At 43.4% G+C, this 16,853-nt stretch overlaps 1 protein-coding gene across 2 annotated transcripts in view; it reads right to left on the bottom strand.

The window, feature by feature from the left end:
• The window catches only part of lama5 (laminin, alpha 5), a 135,643-nt gene that overhangs the window by 18,454 nt on the left and 100,336 nt on the right, over positions 1 to 16,853 (bottom strand). For both annotated transcript variants that reach the window (XM_036590733.1, XM_036590734.1), the window contains exons 41-59: positions 16,082 to 16,312; positions 14,513 to 14,626; positions 13,643 to 13,773; positions 13,472 to 13,552; positions 13,075 to 13,289; positions 12,249 to 12,349; positions 11,952 to 12,135; positions 10,502 to 10,642; positions 10,036 to 10,187; positions 9,790 to 9,900; positions 7,910 to 8,021; positions 7,583 to 7,753; positions 6,037 to 6,233; positions 5,836 to 5,952; positions 4,021 to 4,175; positions 3,777 to 3,918; positions 1,573 to 1,675; positions 1,269 to 1,382; positions 989 to 1,174 (exon numbers count right to left, since the gene is read on the bottom strand). In XM_036590733.1, the coding sequence (XP_036446626.1) occupies positions 989 to 1,174; positions 1,269 to 1,382; positions 1,573 to 1,675; positions 3,777 to 3,918; positions 4,021 to 4,175; positions 5,836 to 5,952; positions 6,037 to 6,233; positions 7,583 to 7,753; positions 7,910 to 8,021; positions 9,790 to 9,900; positions 10,036 to 10,187; positions 10,502 to 10,642; positions 11,952 to 12,135; positions 12,249 to 12,349; positions 13,075 to 13,289; positions 13,472 to 13,552; positions 13,643 to 13,773; positions 14,513 to 14,626; positions 16,082 to 16,312 (2,758 nt within the window). The remainder of the gene's footprint in view (positions 1 to 988; positions 1,175 to 1,268; positions 1,383 to 1,572; positions 1,676 to 3,776; positions 3,919 to 4,020; positions 4,176 to 5,835; positions 5,953 to 6,036; positions 6,234 to 7,582; positions 7,754 to 7,909; positions 8,022 to 9,789; positions 9,901 to 10,035; positions 10,188 to 10,501; positions 10,643 to 11,951; positions 12,136 to 12,248; positions 12,350 to 13,074; positions 13,290 to 13,471; positions 13,553 to 13,642; positions 13,774 to 14,512; positions 14,627 to 16,081; positions 16,313 to 16,853) is intronic.

Below are 16,853 nucleotides of genomic sequence, written 5' to 3'. Positions count from 1 at the left end.
CAACAATAATCATAACATGTTTACGTTAACGAAACTTGGTGAACGCTCTCATCCAACACAACTTACAATATGATCATTTTTTACGGAGGTAGGAGAAGGTAGCCGTGTTAGGAGTCTTAGTGGTAGAGTGTAGAGTGCTTGTCAAGGCAAGGGATCAAACCCCAATCTGCAGCATGCAGGACAGATGAGTATATACATACACACACATATATATATGTGCACTTTGTAGTTCTACAGTTACAGACTGTAGTCCATCTGTTTCTCTGATACTTTGTTAGCCCCCTTTTACCCTGTTCTTCAGTGGTCAGGACCCCCATGGACCCTCACAGAGTAGGTACTATTTGGGTGGTGGATCGTTCTCAGCACTGCAGTAACACTGACGTGGTGGTGGTGTGTTAGTGTGTGTTGTGCTGGTCTGAGTGGATCAGACACAGCAATGCTGCTGGAGTTTTTAAACACTGTGTCCACTCACTGTCCACTCTATTAGACACTCCTACCTTGTCAGTCCACAGGACGCTGTTAGCTGGATAGTTTTGGTTGGTGGACTATTCTCTGATCCACTCAGACCAGCGCAACACACACTAACACACCATCAGTGTTACTGTAGTGCTGACAATGATCCACCACCCAAATAGTACCTGCTCTGTGAGGGTCCATGGGGGTCCTGACCACTGAAGAACAGGGTAAAAGAGGGCTAACAAAGTATCAGAGAAACAGATGGACTACAGCCTGTAACTGTAGAACTACAAAGTGCACCTATATAGTAAGTGGAGCTGATAAAATGGACAATGAGTGTAGAAACAAAGAGGTGGTCATAATGTTATGCCTGATCAGTGTACATATGTGTGTATGAATATTCAGAATAATATTTGATGGAATATTCGACAATGCAAATATTCAACAGTTGCAGCCCTAATCAGAAGGCAGGCATGGCTGCTTTTTGTCTTGTCATTACAGCTTTAAACACATCACACAAATAATTACTTACCTGACTTGTTGGCCTGGCTGATTGCATCATTGATCTCTTCGTTAGTGGTGTTGGAGGATCCGTACTGTTTCTGCCACTCATCCAGCTTCTCCTTCATAGGAGCCAGCGTCTCCAGCACTTCAGCTGCAGTGCTGTTAGCCTTCTCCACTGCACTCTTGGCTGCCTGGATCTCCTTTGAAGTGTTCCCTACAAACACACACAAACACACAAAACTTTCCCTTATTTTGTCTTCCAACAATTATTCAGCCTCAATACGGTGGTCTCAAGGAAAAGGACTGACCTTGAGTTGAGTTGAGGTAATTCTGCACCTTCAGCAGGTCCTTCCACAGGTCATCCTTTTTGGTCTCAGCATCTTGCAGCCGCTTCTTGATGTCTTCCAGCTGAGGCTTCACCTCTGTTCAATTCAAGTCACATTTCAGCAAATCTGAGTATCAGTGTCAACAAAGTGCATTCAGCTCAAAATCTGAAAACGATTACAGTAAAAAAACCTGAAAATATGACTGTCAAATATGAATCTGTCACAGCTGCATCAACCTGCAGTCCAATATCTTCTGAATTCATTCTCAATTTATCTTTAAATGTACCTTTAGCCAGCTCCTCTTGCAGAGCTGTTGCCTTATTCACAAGCTCAGCACTCTGGTTCTTGAGAACCTGGACCTGCTGGGGAAGGTCCTGGTTCTTGATGCTCTGTGACAAAACAAAACACAACTAACTCATTCAAATGAAGAACACTGGTGATAAGGTAAGCCATGCTTTAACAACTACTGGAGCTGGATTCATTTTACCAGAGGAGCTTAAACACCTGATCAGATGTTCACATCACTGCTGCGCATGACAAAGAACTAGAAACAGAAAACGTAAAATCGGCCGAGGGAGGTCACTCTGCGCCTCATTTCACAGCCAAGTGTATTGCCAATGCTAGTTCCAAGCCTGTCGTAGACAACTACACTGCATGGTAGAGGCTTGCCACCCAACCCAAGTCCAGTGAGGTCCAACCAGGCTTGGGTCAAGCTTGGTTTTGCTTTCTAATGAGTGATATTTTTAGGTAGATTTGTTTTTATTTGAAGGAACATATGTAAAGTTTGCACACTATTACATTTTCTTTATTGCGCGCCACACTCTCTCATTAACGGTCCTGCTGTTTGCCATAGACAAAATAAAAAGATTACTAAAAGAGAAGTAATACAAACTTTATTCATTTCATTCATCTCTACAGAGACATAAGCTGCGCTCCAAAGTCTGGGCTGCATTTCTTGGCCGCTACGTCACAGCAGGCCGTTCCAAAGTGAAGGACCCTTCATATACAGCTTAGAAATGCAGCCCACGTTCTGAGTGATTTCAATCAGATGTTTCCTTCCAGGCCTTCAGTTACCCACAGTTCTCTGCACACGAATGACGCGAATGGAAAAAAAACAGCACCATGAAAATGGCAGAAAACAAAGCCGTTGAAGCAGAGCTTGCTTTAAAATGTAAGTTGGTCACATACTTGAATTCGTCTACGTTATAAAATGTAAAATGACTGCGTTTTGTCTGCACATCGTCCATATATTTTATTAAGAGGTATTTGTATGTCTCCTCCACTCAATGCAGCGGCTCCATTTTCTCTCAACAGTTCCCTCGTGAGTTTGGCGCCGCTCTGGTGACAATACCACGCAGCCTTATTAGGATTGGTCCATTTGTGTGACCAGTAGGCTGTTAAGGAGGAGTCTTCACAGGACAGTCCTACCGAGGACCCGCCCTACCTCGGCTGCAGCCTAGACTTTGGAACGCAGCTCATGACTAAGGCTTTGTTCACACAGCAGGTAAAAGTGGCCCAAATCCGATCTTTTTCCCTTATGTGTGACACAGATGTGTGTCAGTGTGAACAGATAAACACACTGAATCTGACTTTTCAGTTCTGATTTGAGACTTTTTCATATGTGGTACTGAAATCTGTATCCGATCTACGGCAATGCGACTCAGTCTGAACAGGAATACATGCGACTTTCACGTCAATCCAACTCGACATTCGTCATAATTTCATGCTACTGAGGCTCATAAACATTTGGGCTGATATTTCTGTACCAAAAAATTAGAACAGACTCATCAAACCGCTCTGTGTTCGAAGAGATTTCGAACGAAATGGCCAAACGTGGCCGGAGGAGAGCGAGGCTGCAGCGTCAAAGAAGGCCGTGGCCAAATAATATGTCCTTTTTTACGCCGAACTCAAACACATTCTGGGTGATGAGCCCAGCTGTCAACCATGGAACTTCATAATCGCTCCTGTGATGCTGGTGAAGATGAAGCTGATCCTCCGGGAGTGACTGGCGTTCACTGGCCGTCATGATTGTTTACCTCTGGACGAGCCACGTGAAGCTCTGTTCTTTTGCTCATGTGGGTCAGTTTAGGAGCTGATCTGTTCAGACTGATGTCGCATACAGAGCACATTTAAAACATAATCTGAACAGACAAACAAAAAAATCAGATTTGGTCAGAAAATCAGATTTGGGCCACTTTTACCTGCTGTGTGAACGTTGCCTAAGTTTGGAATTCAAATTTAGCAGCACCAGTCAGGCTTGGTTTGGTTAACAGATTCATACTTAATTAAGATCACTGATCATGTCAGTCATCACTTTTATCATAGTACCTCCTCAGGTAGATCTAATGCAGCTACTATAGGTGGCTTTAATGTGAGCAAATCATTATTTGGCAAGGACAAAATACTGAAGCATGCAGGTGTTTTTTATTAAAGGTTTTACAAAGTACATGATCTTTATGGACAAGTTTGGAACTCATAGTTTAGTGTTACCTCCAGGGTCTCCGTAGCTGATTTGTTGGCTTCCTTGGCTGCGGCGTCAGCCTCCTTCACACTGTCGATGATGTCGGTGTACGACCGGGACGCATTCAGCGCTCTCTGGATGAACCCATCCTGGTTAGTATCAGTAATTACGCTGTTTGAACACAGAGGAAGAAGTTGGGACAATAAAGTCAACGATGGCGATGTGTAAACTGTGGCACAGAACAGGTGAATCAGGATAAATCTCCACAGGCACCTGGAGAGGTTCTTGGCGAGCTGGTCGAGAAGCTCAGCATGTTTCTCAGCTGCCTCCACTAGAGGGCTTTTCTCGCCAGAGGAAGCAAACTTCCTGACCTTGTCAGCCAGAGGCTGCCTCGCTCCATCCAGCTGAGCAGCCAGACGCTCGTACTCCTAGAGAGAGAAAGAGAGAGAGAAAGAGAGATAAAGAGTGGGAGGAAGAGAAAGTAAGCAAGAAAGAGACAGGGAAAGAGAATGCATGGTTTAAGTCAGTAAACGTCTCTTCATGTACCTAACATCACTGCAGAGATTTACATAGGGTGATTCAAAAGATTCATCTGATTTCAAAATGATTTCACCTGTAAATCATTACAGATCAGTGCAGTGAACTGTAAATGGTTTAAATGAGCATAAAGTTTATTATGTAATTGTAGAAGGTCTCAGTATGAACCTCCTCCAGCTGTACAGACAACATCAACACCATAGTCAAACTCATCCCATACTGGATTGAGCGTGTCGGGTGTCTCTGCACTCACGGCTCTTTCAGTGGGATTTCGGAGATCATCCAGTGTTGTGGAACCAAGTCGAACGCTCTGAGCTGTTGGAGCTTCACTGCCCACGAAAATCACACTGCACAGTTATGACGGATTCACTCTTATTGAAGTGGAGAACGCAGAACGCTTTCTGCTCAGGGGTCTCATCTCCTCTCAGACTGAAGGGAGCCATCTTCCACTGACAGTCAGAAACTATGACCTCCTCTTTCAATTGGATTGTGATTGGTTCCTCGGCGCCTCACAGTTGTAAAAATATGGTGCTTTGAAATCAGATTAATCTTTTTGAATCACACTGTATATTGACACTTAAAGGCAGCCTCCTCAACACTCCTCGAGTGTTCTATTGCTTTTACACAACAGTTAAATAAATACAGTAATAAATTAATAAACTGGGCCGTGAACGCGGCATTTAGTATGTTTTAATGTTCGCAGTTCCTTCACCAAATTATAGTTCCTTAACAAGCAGCTTGTTGTTACGTCAGAGTAACGAGCTCCGCCCACTCGCTGCACAGCCGGCAGTTCGTTCTCCAGCTCCTTACACTAAATTCCCAAACTGTCATCACCACTGAGCAGCTTTTCAGTCGGCAGCTGTGACAGAAGAACAGCTAAACAACCTGGAATCAGCCAGAAATGAACCCAACACCATTCGCCAAACTAAATGGGCTGTAAGATGCTTTACAGACTGGCTGGAACAAAACAACATTAATACTGATCTGGAAAAAACTGACAAAACTGAGCTGAACTTGATATTGCGGCAGTTTTATGGCTCAGTCTGATTTGGTCAGACTCTGAAGATCAGACTACACGTTTGGCGAATGGTGTTGGGTTCATTTCTGGCTGATTCCAGGTTGTTTAGCTGTTCTTCTGTCTCAGCTGCCGACTGAAAAGCTGCTCAGTGGTGATGACAGTTTGGGAATTTAGTGTCGTCTCATCTTCAGAGTCTGACCAAATCGGCTGTCGGTCAAATGTGATCTTAAAAGTGTCCATTTTCTGTTTGTGGCAAAGTAAGAAGTAAAAACGTTCAAATGTCTTGAGCGTCTCCTACAGCTGTCAGAGTCGTTGCTTAGCAACGGCGTCTCAGCAGAGTGACACAGTGTTTGTAAAAAACCTGTGATGGTGTGGTGAAATAACAGCACAGTTAGAACGCTGCTCAACCAATCAGCTTGCGTGGGCGGAGCTAACTGTTATATAAATCATAATAAAGAACATATAAAAGTGTTCATCCCTGATTCAAATGTGCTCAACTTTCTCTAGACATTCTAATGTGTGTACAGTCTGACCTCTTTGGCATCCTGTAGCATGGCCAGCATGTCGATGACCTGAGCTACAGCGTCTTCAGCCATGTGCACCATGTCCTCCACCTCTTTTTGTTTTTTCCTCAGATCGTTCACCTTTTGCTAGAGAAAAGCAACATCCCATTGATAAGGTTAAGGTGATCCTAATGAGAGATGTTTGATGAGAGTTTGTGATTTTGTACTTACCTGATTCTCCTCCAGGCGTTTCTGGTTGATGTTGTTGTTTTCCGCAGCGAGGGCTGTGTTTTTGACAGCCTCGTTCAGGGCGTCTCTCAGATCCATGAGTTCCTGGTGAAACTTGTTTAGTTTGTCTCTGATAGCCTCTACTGTAGCTTCGTTAGCAGCAACACGGTCAGCCATCTCCTCCTTCACACGCTCCAACACTACAGAGAGGAGAGAGAAATAACAACACAGAACATTACAAATCAGCTGATCTCAGACACTCCTACTGCAATGTTGACAGTTAAAGGGGAAATTCCACAGATCTGTCAAAACATCTGCCTTATTAAAGATGTAAACAAAGTCATTCAGAGAGGTTTGATGTGAAATGAGACGTTCTAGAGAAACTTACTGAGTCAGAATTGTTCACTTTGGTGCACCAGACATGTTTAATGCCTGTAAAAGCTCCCTCACAGAACATTCCTGATCAAACGGTTAAGAATACGTCTTTAATACTCTGAGCGTTTATTCTATGTGTGACAGGTGTAAAATAGAACCAGCCACTCTCTCTCATAAGTTTTGGTCCTGTCCAAAATTAAACATATTCTGGCAGTCAAATATTAGCTTTTCTCTCAGGTGTCAAGAGATCACTGGCACCGTGTCCTATAGCGGCAATATCTGGAGTAACTTTACAGGAGACAACACTGCCAGAAGGGCAATCGCTTTTGCCACTGTCTTAGCCAGGTGGCTTCTGCTACTGAAGTGGAAGGATGAGTTCCCACCCACCTTCAAATACGGGGTAAGGGATTTAATGTATTACGTGACTCTAGAAAAAATGTGTTACTCTGTGGCTGGTTGTGGTTAAAAGTTCTGTAAGACTTGGCAAACTGCATTGTCATATGTAGAAAATACAGACTCTGTCAATATTTCACATTTTTTAAAATTTCCCTTTGGAGCTTTTTTTTCTTAATTTTTTATTGATGTCACTTTTTATTGTATTACGTAGTATATATATATATATATATATATATATATATATATATATATATATATATATATATATATATATATATTTTATTATTATCAGTTTGACATAATTTGAAAATACCTGTTGGTCTTTAGATTGTTTGTAAATTTCATGATAAATGGACTAAAAGAAATGACCTAAAAAGACCTGTACAAAGTCTGGTTCCATTGACTTACATTAAAAGTAAAGTATGTTTTTTTCTTCTTCTGTAAAGTTATTATTGTGGAGATACGAGGTTTTCTTCCGACAACAGACAACGCTGACAACGCTGGTTCACTGGTCGCTCAGCAACTAAAACAGATATATTTGCCTTGCAGACACTGTGCCTTCTGGTCCCCATCACCACCACTGTTAAGAACATTTGAGTCCACTTCACTTATATCTCAGTGACATGAATTATCCAGAACATTCGAAAAATCAGTGGAACGAAACAAAATTAATAAAAAAAATTAATGAAAAATAATCATTAATAGTGTCTAGATAATAATCAGCTTCTCACAGCTGCCCAGTAGTTCATAAACAACCCCCTTCTGTGTTCTCACTCACATTTGTTAGCTTCAGTGAGTTCATTCTCTGCTAGCTTCCTCTGGTACTGAGTGTTTCTGAAACGCATATCTCTCAGCATGTCTGCCACCTCCGCCAGCTTCCGCAACAGCTCCTTCTCGTCCACGTCCTGAGAGCCATTCTGCGCCGCCTTCTTCACCTGCTCCAGAATGGCTGCACACACAAAGAGACGTACAAGCTAACAGAACTATCCAGATGCAATTAAATTACTGCTATGAACCTGGCCGAGCAGGCGTCAGAGGTCATTACAGATGATGTACTATTCTATACAATAACAAGGGCTCCATGCTATGCTATCTATGCTCCAACCTTCTATGTCTTTCATGTTGCGTTTAACAGAGTCCAGCAGATCCTGCGCTCTCTCCTGGGTAGCTCTGGTGCTGTTCTCAAGCTCCTCTCCCTTTCTCGTTGACACTGATGCCTAAAAGATGCACGGACACAGAGAAAACGACAGAGATTAGATCAGGGGTTCTCTACCTTTTCCACACCCAGACCCACCTGTGTACAACTACAAAGCATAGCAGCCCACAGAGAAACTAAAAACAACTTTTTAAACACAGCTTTTTTTTTCCTTTTCTTAAATGCTGACACTGGAACCTGAAAATTAGGGCCTGAAAAAGATCAGACGGCCACTCTGGTTGTGAGTAGGTTTGCAAAATTTGCAAGTATGTGAAAAAACATGAAACATGCTAAAAACCATGGTTGAAGTGATGTCAAAAAGGGGGAACAAAGAAAAAAAATAGTAGAAATGTATGAGGTAGATGCTGTTGAGGCTGCTGTCCACTGGCTTTTCCACAAGAGTAACTGTTTGGTCTCAAGATGTCTCTCCAGTTTTGAGAGTTTTTGTGACTCATTTGAAATAAACCACTTCATTCACTGGGCTTTTGGATCAGCGTCGTCACAGTCAACAATAATGATAAATCTTACTTCATATCTGCTTCTTTGCCACTGGTTTATTAGTTTGAGTTTAACCACTCAGGTCACTGATGCTCGACCAAATATACGCTACATGATCCATGAGCGGAAATCAAACACATCTCTTCCCTGTTATTTTATGGCTCTTCTGTTGTTTTTAACAGCAGCTTGTGCTCAGAGTCTGAAGAGTCAGTCGTTAAAACAGTCACTATGCTGACTGTACGGCGCCGTCGTGCCTCTAGAAGAGAAGGAGCGCCAGCTCTACTGATGAATTCCCTCGTCTGACCACAGGGCGCGTTTCCATCAGCAGAGAACTGAACCAGGGTTTGTATGGAAGCAGACTGAGACCCGTGGGCTTCTGCTGGACCAGCTGCACTGTCTCAGACTGATGATGTTTAATTAGCCACTGCTGTGATGTTTTTATTTGTATGTCTCTATTAATATTTACATTGATTATACTGTGAAAACTGTGAGACTTTTAATTATGGAGTTAATCATTTTTCTACTTATGTTCTTATGACTTACAGTGACATTACCAGCCCGAATTACTGCCTCCCCACGAGTTCAGGCCCACAGACCACTAGAGGGTGCTTCACGGCCCACTGGTGGTCCGCGGCCCACAGGTTGAGAAACCCTGACATAGATATTTGTATCCTCATCTTAACATAATTGGACATTACTGGTACACATTTAAACAATTACAAGTTCCAGTCCCAATTTAACCGTTTATTACAAGTATTTTCCACACAGTTACCCGAACATAAGGATTCTGTTACCAGTCCAGGCCTAATCTGGACATTTAAAAATTAAAACATAACAAACATATGCAACGTTAGCTCATAAACAGTTTAACTTTTAATTCCATCCTATTAGTTGAGCAAATCCTGCCATTCTCAAATGTGGAAAAGGTAATTAACAGTTAAAAACAGTCATGTTCTTATTGATTATAGTATTTTATTACTTATTAATGTATTATCACATATAATAAAAAGCAAGGGAGAAAAGGGAGGTGAGGGACTGAATGGGCATGCAAGCCTTCATTTTGTATTACTAACATACTGTAAAATTGTATATATAAATAAAAACTGACTTACAAATAAGTCAGCGATATATATTAGTGATGGCACAATACCACTCTTCTTTTCTGATACCAGTACTGATCAGATATTTTCTAATTAAGTTTTATATGAGCTATTTTTATTGGAATCACTCTCTAATGTCTACAATATGATTTAAAGTATTCACTGCAGTCTGAACAGAGCTCTTCTCCATACCTTGTCCTCTAGCTCAGAGATGTCAGAGGCGATGGTTTGCAGCTCCTTCTCCAGCGTGTCTGCCTTGTCCCTGCTCTCATCCAGGGTGCTATTGTAGTTGTTTATGGAATTCTGGGAAACAAGAGTCCAGGCAGGTTGGACATTACTGAACAGTCTCTTGGATATTGTTTTTTTTTTGTGTCCCTTTGCAGCTAATTTCTCAAACCTTCTTGGGACTGCTATTGTGCGAATGTTTGAAAGACTCACAGAAACATTCTCCATAGATTTGTTAAGGTTGTGGAGTTGAGCCCAGGCGAGGGCGCTGGCACTGACGTTCTTCAGCAGATCATGCACAGAGCGAACTGTCTCGTTTGCCTTGTCCAAATCATGTAGCAGCACTATTACACAGCTGTCACAACCTGCACACACACACAAAAGCAGACTTAAAGCAGGCTTGTCCACTTAAAACTGTACTATGTAAGATCCGGTGATTTGGAGACCCCTCTGGTGGAAATGCGTAATTGCAATTAAAGTGTAGAAGAACATTTTGTAACCCGGTCCTTTCTGGATAAGACTGGTGACCCTCTAAAACTACTGGAGTCTCTTTCATTTTGAAATAGATAAAATTCTATCAGTTATTATTGCTGATCTGAATTTTTAGCTCCTTCTACCCGCTTTCATTACAAATAACAGCATTTTCAGCCCTAATGTGCAGAAGTGTGCTGGTACTGACGTTCACAGTGCAAGTTTCCTCCTCTGGTGACCGGTACACTGTATTCACCAGCACAGCTATCACACTGTTTCCCAGTCAGACCAGGCGGACAGTGACACTCTCCACTACGGGGGTCACAGCGACTGCCTTTACAATCACATCCTGGACGAAAAGAAAAAGACACACAAAAGTCTATCAATATTTATTGAAATTAGCGGTTTATGGTATTGAGTAGAAATTATTCACTGCTGAACTTACAAATCTTTTGACTGTAAATTGCATGAGTATAATTTGGGCTTAAAGATGAGGTCAAAATCACAATTTGAAAGGGTGCAATTTTTACACTTTTAGCATAGCCTGTTCTAACTCATCCGTTCGGCCCTGAAGGAACACAGCAGGTAAAAGTGGCCCAAATCTGATTTTCTCACCAAATCTGATTTTTTTGTTCGGCTGTTCACATTATCTTTTAAATGTGATCTGTATGGGTCATCAGTCTGAACAGATCAGCTCCTAAACTGACCCACATGCGCAAAAGAACAGAGCGTCACGCTGCTTCACGGCTCATCCAGAGGTAAACAATCACGACCGCCAACGAACGCCAGTCGCTCCCGGAGGATCAGCTTCATCTTCACCAGCATCACAGGAGCCATCATGAAGCTTCACTGACTGACAGCTGGGCTCATCACCTAGAATGTGTTCGAGCCGTAAAAAGGGCGCGGTCACTTCCTTAGTTCGTGTCCTTGAATTCTTTAAACTTTGCTTTCAGACTTTTTCTTGACGCTGCAGCCTCGTTCTCCTACGGCCGCGTTTCTGAGTCTCAGCAGTGTGAAACGATGATGAATGTCAAGTTGGATTGATGTAAAAGTCGCATGGAGTCGCATTGGATCGGATACGTATCGGATTTCAGTACCACATATGAAAGCGTCTCAAATCGGAATTGAAAATGTCAGATTCAGTGTGTTTTTCTGTTCACACAGACACACATCTGTGTCACATACGGAGAAAAAGATCTGATTTGGGCCACTTTTTGAACAAAGCCTTAATGATTCCCCTGCTAAAGCACACTTCATTCAGCTCTGTTAATTGCCAGGTTTAATGGGTGTGTTTGAGTAGGAGAACTACCAAACTGTGCTGGACATCGGTCCTCCAGGACCAGAGTGGTGCAGCCCCAAGCTGGATCAATCAGAAGCAACTAAACACTCATGTGCTGTGACATCACAACCACACCGGCACACTATGCATAGCATTTAAGCCTCAAGCCAGAAAAGGTGGATATGCTGGCTTCTTGGCCAAAAAATGAGCCTAAACATTAACTTATAGAAAATAATCGCAATTTAACTGGCAGTCACGACATTGGTCAGAAAAATCACAATGGACTATTTTGCCCGAATCGCTCAGCCGTAGCTGTAACGCTGTGACGCTGACGAGCCAGCTAGCTTGCACAGATTTCTTTAATAACTCATGAACTCACTCCTGCAGCCGGTCGAGGAGTAGTTCCAGTGTCCCGGAGCACACTGGCGGCAGTTTGGCCCATTCACTCCTGGCTGGCACGTACACAATCCACTAACAGGGTCACACGGCTGGATCAGCGCCGCTGCTGCATCACAATCGCACTGACGACAGCCGGCGCACGTCTCAAACCCAAACGCACCGTGCTGAGCAAACAAACAACAAAAAATATCAACATAACAATCAGAACACACTCCCTTCCAACCCAACAAGACCACAAGAGAAGCCTGAAAACAATATAAGACAAAATGGCCCATACCTCACAGCGGTCACAGTGGACACCAGTGACACCAGGTTTACAATGACACTGACCAGTGTGAGGATCACATGAGGCCGTGCCACATGGAGAACAGTTGCATCCTGGGTAACAATTTTTTCCCCAAAAACATAATAACTCATCAGAAACACGATCAAGCAGGGAAAGTACTACAAAAATTACGGTCACACTTTATTTGGATGGTTCCCTATAGATGCTCTACAGAGACCTAAATCATTAACAAACTTTCGATGGTCAGTTAATTATCAACATCATGGTTAGAGTTTGGGTTAGGAGTAGATGTAGGTTTTACCTTGAGGATAAGGTGAGGGTTAGGTTTAGGGTTAGGGTTAGATTTAATACATTCTTTCACACTAAACTTGAAGTTCAGTTGAATTTAATGGATATTTAGTTGAATGATTCTTAAAGGCCAGCTGAGCATTTACAAAGCATCTACAGTGGACCATCCAAATAACACTTAACTTCACAAGCAGTTGCATTTAATGGCTATTTAGTTGAATGTTACTTAAAGTTATACTGAACATTTACAAAGAATCTACAGTGGACCATCCAAATAAAGTGTTACCAAAATTACTACTAGATTTTTTACATATGAAAACAATTTGCTTGCAAATAAATGTATGAAATGTATGAAGCTACAGATAATCCTTAAAATGACTGAGACGGATGTGCGGCCACGAATATGGAGGCATGTAACTTGCCAGATAAACAGATAATTAGAGTATATTATCATTTAATAAGCTCTTACTGATTCCAAAATATAAATATTGAATAAAACATTAAAAATGTTTTTTTACGAGTTTCTTACTGGTGCAGTTCTTGGCAGTGATGGCGTCTCCGTAGTAACCCGGGGCGCAGATTTCACAGTGGGGTCCAGCACTGTTATGCATGCAGCTCTGGCACTCGCCCGTGATCGGGTGGCAGTCACTGAACAGCATATTGGGGTCCGAATTGCCATTGCAGTTGCACGGTTGGCACGTGCTACCAATCACCATGGGGTTGCCATAGTGACCTGGGGCACACCTATAGCAGCATATAAAAACATGACCACCAGCTTCAACCTGCTAGTCACACTAAAGCCCAACTAAGCCCTAACGGACAGATAACTGACAGTAACCTGGCGGTAATTCTGAACAGTACTAGAAAGTCTGAATACGAGTGACGGACAGAAGAGGGATGTTTAATGCAGCAGGTAAAGGTCCCACCTCTCACACTTGGGTCCAGCGTAGCCAGGCATGCAGAGACACTGCATGTGGTTGGGTTTCTCTACACAGCCGATGGCAAAGCTAGAAAAAAGGGATAAATGAGTGTAAGAGCATCTGTATGCAGTGAATTATCGGTGTCACTCTGTGTGTTTGTATGTGGAGGGCACTGACTTGTTAGATGCCACCTGCAGAGGGCAGGGACAGCTGGTGCAGGGCACAGCGTGGCCATCCACAGTGTTGTTGCCATGGAAACCACCTCGACACTTCTCACAGTGGTCTCCAGCTGTATTGTGTTGACAGTTCTGCAAGTGGTTGGTTCAAAATATTGCGTGAAAACTGTCCCCCCAGCTTTATTCGGTTAGAATTAGTTTCTGAATTTGAGCTGGCTGAGATGAACACAACCCCTAAGGTCAATCCCCTTCTCTTTACATAGTAAGAGTGGCGTGCGGCCGTCCACCGGGCCCCGACGGCAGCCCCGAGAGCTGGCGGGAAGGCAGGGCCCGAGCTCCGAGTGGGGACAAAGCCCGATGAGGACGGCGTGGAGAGGAACACCTCAAGCTCTCGTTTAGTCTCTCTCTCTTATCCCTATTTGCTCTTTTTAAAAGCACCCGAGCTGAGAGAGAACGAGAGCCGGTTGCTCTGCCTCCTTGTCACCGCTCCCCCCGCTCGCAGCTCGTCCGCCCAGATCAAACGTGAGGCTAATTAACATGGCCTCACTGCAGGACCTTAGGCGGTGCCTAGGAGAAGGGGCTCGGGACTCTCCCCCGCCATCCTCGTCGGGCTTCGTCCCTGCACGGAGCTCAGGCCCCACCTTCCTGCCGGCTCTCGCAGCCGCCATCGGGGCCCAGGGGACGGGCGCACGCCACAGTGAGCTCTTAAACTCTGTGACTTTTAGAACATTTTAAGGCTTTTTATTAAGTAATTACATGAGAAACAATGCAAACTTTTACTCTTAGTTTAAATGGTTAAACCACCTTCAGGAAACCAGAGCAGTCACAGTGTTGTTCTCAGTAAATGGAAGTGCAGGCAGAATGGACTCACCACACATACGCCGGACCCGTCCAGGCACTGATCAGAATGGCCGTTGCAGTTACAGGGGACACACTTGCCCAGGAATAGTCCCTTAGTGTCTCTGTAGAACCCTGGAGCGCATTGCTGAATACAGAGACAGAAAGAGAGGCTAAGAACACATATACCCACCGATACAGGCAATGTGCATGGTAACTGAGGTAGTCATGGTAGTATGTTGTAGCATACATTTAGCAGTGTGATCGAAATGAAGTAATATTTATACATTTGAACATCATCAGTGTCATACCAAAACCTTCTATCTCCGAAGTGGTTAAACTGGATAACGTAAAAACTCTTAACTTTAATGTATGCTTACGTAACAAGACGCCAACTCAAGTAAACTTGGACAATTTCTGCTGCTCTACTTGTGAAGATGTTTTCAAACAATGTAAAGAGCAGCCACCATTTTTACATTTAAAAGAGTTAAAAAATTAGAAGATAAAAAAATAGATTTAAAGGTTTTAAATTTAACAGTGATGATACAGCAGAACCAAAACCAGCAAAAAAATATCCTGCTTATTTCTGTTGGATGTGCGATGGCAGCAGACAAATTGTGGTCTGACTTTATACACCTATCAGACACAACATTATGACCACTTCCTTGTTTCTACACTCATTGTCCATTTTATCAGCTCCACTTACTATATAGGTGCACTTTGTAGTTCTACAGTTACAGACTGTAGTCCATCTGTTTCTCTGATACTTTGTTAGCCCCCTTTTACCCTGTTCTTCAGTGGTCAGGACCCCCATGGACCCTCACAGAGCAGGTACTATTTGGGTGGTGGATCATTCTCAGCACTGCAGTAACACTGACGTGGTGGTGGTGTGTTAGTGTGTGTTGTGCTGGTGCGAGTGGATCAGACACAGCAGTGCTGCTGGAGTTTTCAAACACTGTGTCCACTCACTGTCCACTCTATTAGACACTCCTACCTTGTCAGTCCACCTTGTAGATGTAAAGTCAGAGACGATATCTCATCTGCTGCTGGACAGTTTGTGTTGGTCATCCTCTAGTCCTTCATCAGTGGTCACAGGACGCTGCCCACAGGACGCTGTTGGCTGGATATTTTTGGATGGTGGACTATTCTCAGTCCAGCAGTGACACTGAGGTGGTTTAAAAACTCCAGCAGCACTGCTGTGTCCGATCCACTCAGACCAGCGCAACACACACTAACACACCACCACCACGTCAGTGTTACTGCAGTGCTGAGAATGACCCACCACCCAAATAGTACCCCTCTGTGAGGGTCCATGGGGGTCCTGACCGCTGAAGAACAGGGTAAAAGGGGGCTAACAAAGTATCAGAGAAACAGATGGACTACAGTCTGTAACTGTAGAACTACAAAGTGCACCTATATAGTAAGTGGAGCTGATAAAATGGACAATGAGCGTAGAAACAAGGAGGTGGTCATAATGTTTTGACTGATGGGTGTATTTTGGTGTTTGTTCTGCTCTATAACTCCTAATCCAACAAATCAGGTAATTAACAAGCCCTTCAACCAGCCAAGCTCGGGAACCACTGAGTTGAAACAGCAGGGCTACCTGACAGGAGTCTCCCTGGTAGCTGGCTGGGCAGAGGCAAATCTCCACATTGTTGGCATGGCGACCAGCAGGCAGATGTTCAGCTCCTTCCAGCACGGCTGCCCGGAGTGAGACGGCCTGGGCAGACTGAGCGTGCAGGGCACGGATCTGCAGAGACTCCAGAGCTACTAACACCATCATCAACTCCTCCCGAGACACTGCATTACCAGTCTGAGCATGACGGAAACTACCCTACAGAGAGAAGGAGAGAGGGAGAGAGAGAAAGAGTGAATAAATGACCATAATAACGGTGCCAATCAAATCTGATGCTATTACAGTACAATTAGCTTAAAAAGTAGAGGATGTTGGCAGCTGTGAAAGACTGCTGCTCTGCTTCGTCACCCTGATTAGGTTCAGAAAAGACCCCCAAAATGTGAAGTCTACTTATGTAATCTCATGTTTTATTTTTATTGATTTTCATTCTGTGTAAAGCTGCATTTACACTGCTCCAGCGCATCGATGCACCGCAACGCATCCCATTCGTTTTCAATGGAAAGCTTCAGTTCTGCCCGATGTGGCCACACAGTGCATGAGGGGTCCAGTGCCTCGAGTCTGGGGGATGCAATGCGGTGAAAAGTTGAGCTGATCTTTATGCAGATTAATCCGGCCAATAAGATGCGTCTATCCAATCAGAAGATAGCTGCTGTTTGGGCGATAAGTGTTCGCAACGCAATATATATATATATATATATATATATATATATATATATATATATATATATATATATATACA

This window comes from Colossoma macropomum, unplaced genomic scaffold (genome assembly GCF_904425465.1).
Source record: "Colossoma macropomum unplaced genomic scaffold, Colossoma_macropomum, whole genome shotgun sequence".
NCBI classification, from domain to species: Eukaryota; Metazoa; Chordata; class Actinopteri; order Characiformes; family Serrasalmidae; genus Colossoma; species Colossoma macropomum.
The sequence above is the reverse complement of the archived record's forward strand: the minus strand, read 5'-3'. Positions and strand labels throughout refer to the sequence as shown.